Genomic DNA, 1,564 nt, shown 5'->3' on the forward strand with positions numbered 1-1,564 from the left:
GGAATAAAGAACATGAGGGATGAAACAGCTATAAGACATGCATAAAACCAACATCAAAATTACAGAAGTAAGTCCTTCCTTATCAGTAATTACTTTAAAGGTAAATGGATTAAACTGCCCAATCAGAACTCGGAGATTATCACAATGGATAGAATAAAAAGAATCTAACCATATGCTGACTACAGGATATTCACTTTGCATCTGAGGACACATACTAGTTGAAATTGGAAGGATAGAAAAGGACATTCATGAAAGTAGTAAAAAAGAATTTTTTATGATCTCTCAAAAGGTTCTATGTGTTGGCTGAGCTCAGATGATGGCCTGGGAGTTTTACATCATTCAGGAAATGAAGTGGAAGGAACCAGATGCAAGCAGGATGGTTAATAGCAGTGTCCAGAACTTACACAATCACACTTCTGCCATATTTTATTGGCTAATACATTTATCAGATCTGATCATGTTTAAGGGGGTGGAGAGAGAGACCTTACCCCCTGATGAGGGAGTGGTGGGTCAAACTAAAGAAAACCAAGTGTGATGGAAGATATTTTTGTAACCCTTTTTGGAAAATACATGCAATCCAAAACATCCTATTGGCCAAAAAGGAAGAACACCATCACGCCTTACTCCTCCAGTGTAAGTCCTGTGATTCTATAGTATCCTGGGGAAGGATCATGTCTTAGGAAGCAGGTGTGGAGTCGAAGCTCTAAATAAAGCCCCATCTACAGTCATAATTTCACTTTATTTTGATGAAATTTTCTGTCATTTTCGATAAAGTAGGGACTCACGAGCTCTTCAGAGATCTCTCCAGTGGCAGGGATGATATGCTTCCTCCTCCACAGTTCAACTTTACACATAAGTGGATCTAGGTCTCAGTTTCAGTTATTTAAAACATCAGAGACTTGGATGTATGCAGGTCACAAAAAGGTGAAAGAATGTTCTCTTACTTTCCCTTCTCTCACTCACTGCACCCTGAACAAGAACCTGCTCTACCTTGACCTTTTGAATGGGGAGGAGGATCGCACTCCTGCCTAACCTTCAAGTTTCCAGAGATAAACCTGCTGCTCAAACAGCATGGTTCATTATGAAGACTAAACCTTACACCAACAGCTCTCCCCTTATCCACCATGGCAGAAACTGAATCCCATGGAAAGACCCAGAAAATTCTTGCTCAAAAGGACCAGTGTCATGTCCATTCTGCCAAAATGAAGCTAACATATTCATCACAATATGGGGTGCTGATAGGGATATAAAAATGATTACCAAAAAAATTTGACAAAAAAATCTTTAAAAAGTCTTCTACTCCAAAGGAATGCAGCTCCTCACCAGCAACCGAACAAAGCTGTATGAAGAATGGCTTTGACGAGTTGAGAGAAGAAGGCTTCAGACGATCAGTAATAACAAACTTCTCTGAGCTAAAAGAGGATGCTCGAACCCATCACAAAGAAGCTAAAAACCTTAAAAAAGATTAGATGAATGGCTAACTAGAATAAACAGTGTAGAGAAGTCCTTAAATGACCTGATGGAGCTGAAAACCATGGCACAAGAACTACGTGATGCATGTGCA

General features: G+C 39.6%; 1 protein-coding gene across 1 annotated transcript in view; it reads right to left on the minus strand.

Moving 5' to 3' along the window:
- The window catches only part of LOC105513804 (HLA class I histocompatibility antigen, B-14 alpha chain-like), a gene marked incomplete at its 3' end in the record, with an annotated part of 35,224 nt that extends 34,370 nt beyond the window's left edge, over nt 1-854 (minus strand). The window contains exon 1 of the mRNA XM_011944835.1: nt 786-854. Coding sequence (XP_011800225.1) covers nt 786-854 — 69 coding nt within the window. The remainder of the gene's footprint in view (nt 1-785) is intronic.
- Nucleotides 855-1,564: the final 710 nt, after the last annotated feature.

This window comes from Colobus angolensis, unplaced genomic scaffold (genome assembly GCF_000951035.1).
Source record: "Colobus angolensis palliatus isolate OR3802 unplaced genomic scaffold, Cang.pa_1.0 Scaffold236, whole genome shotgun sequence".
Classification (NCBI taxonomy): domain Eukaryota; kingdom Metazoa; phylum Chordata; class Mammalia; order Primates; family Cercopithecidae; genus Colobus; species Colobus angolensis.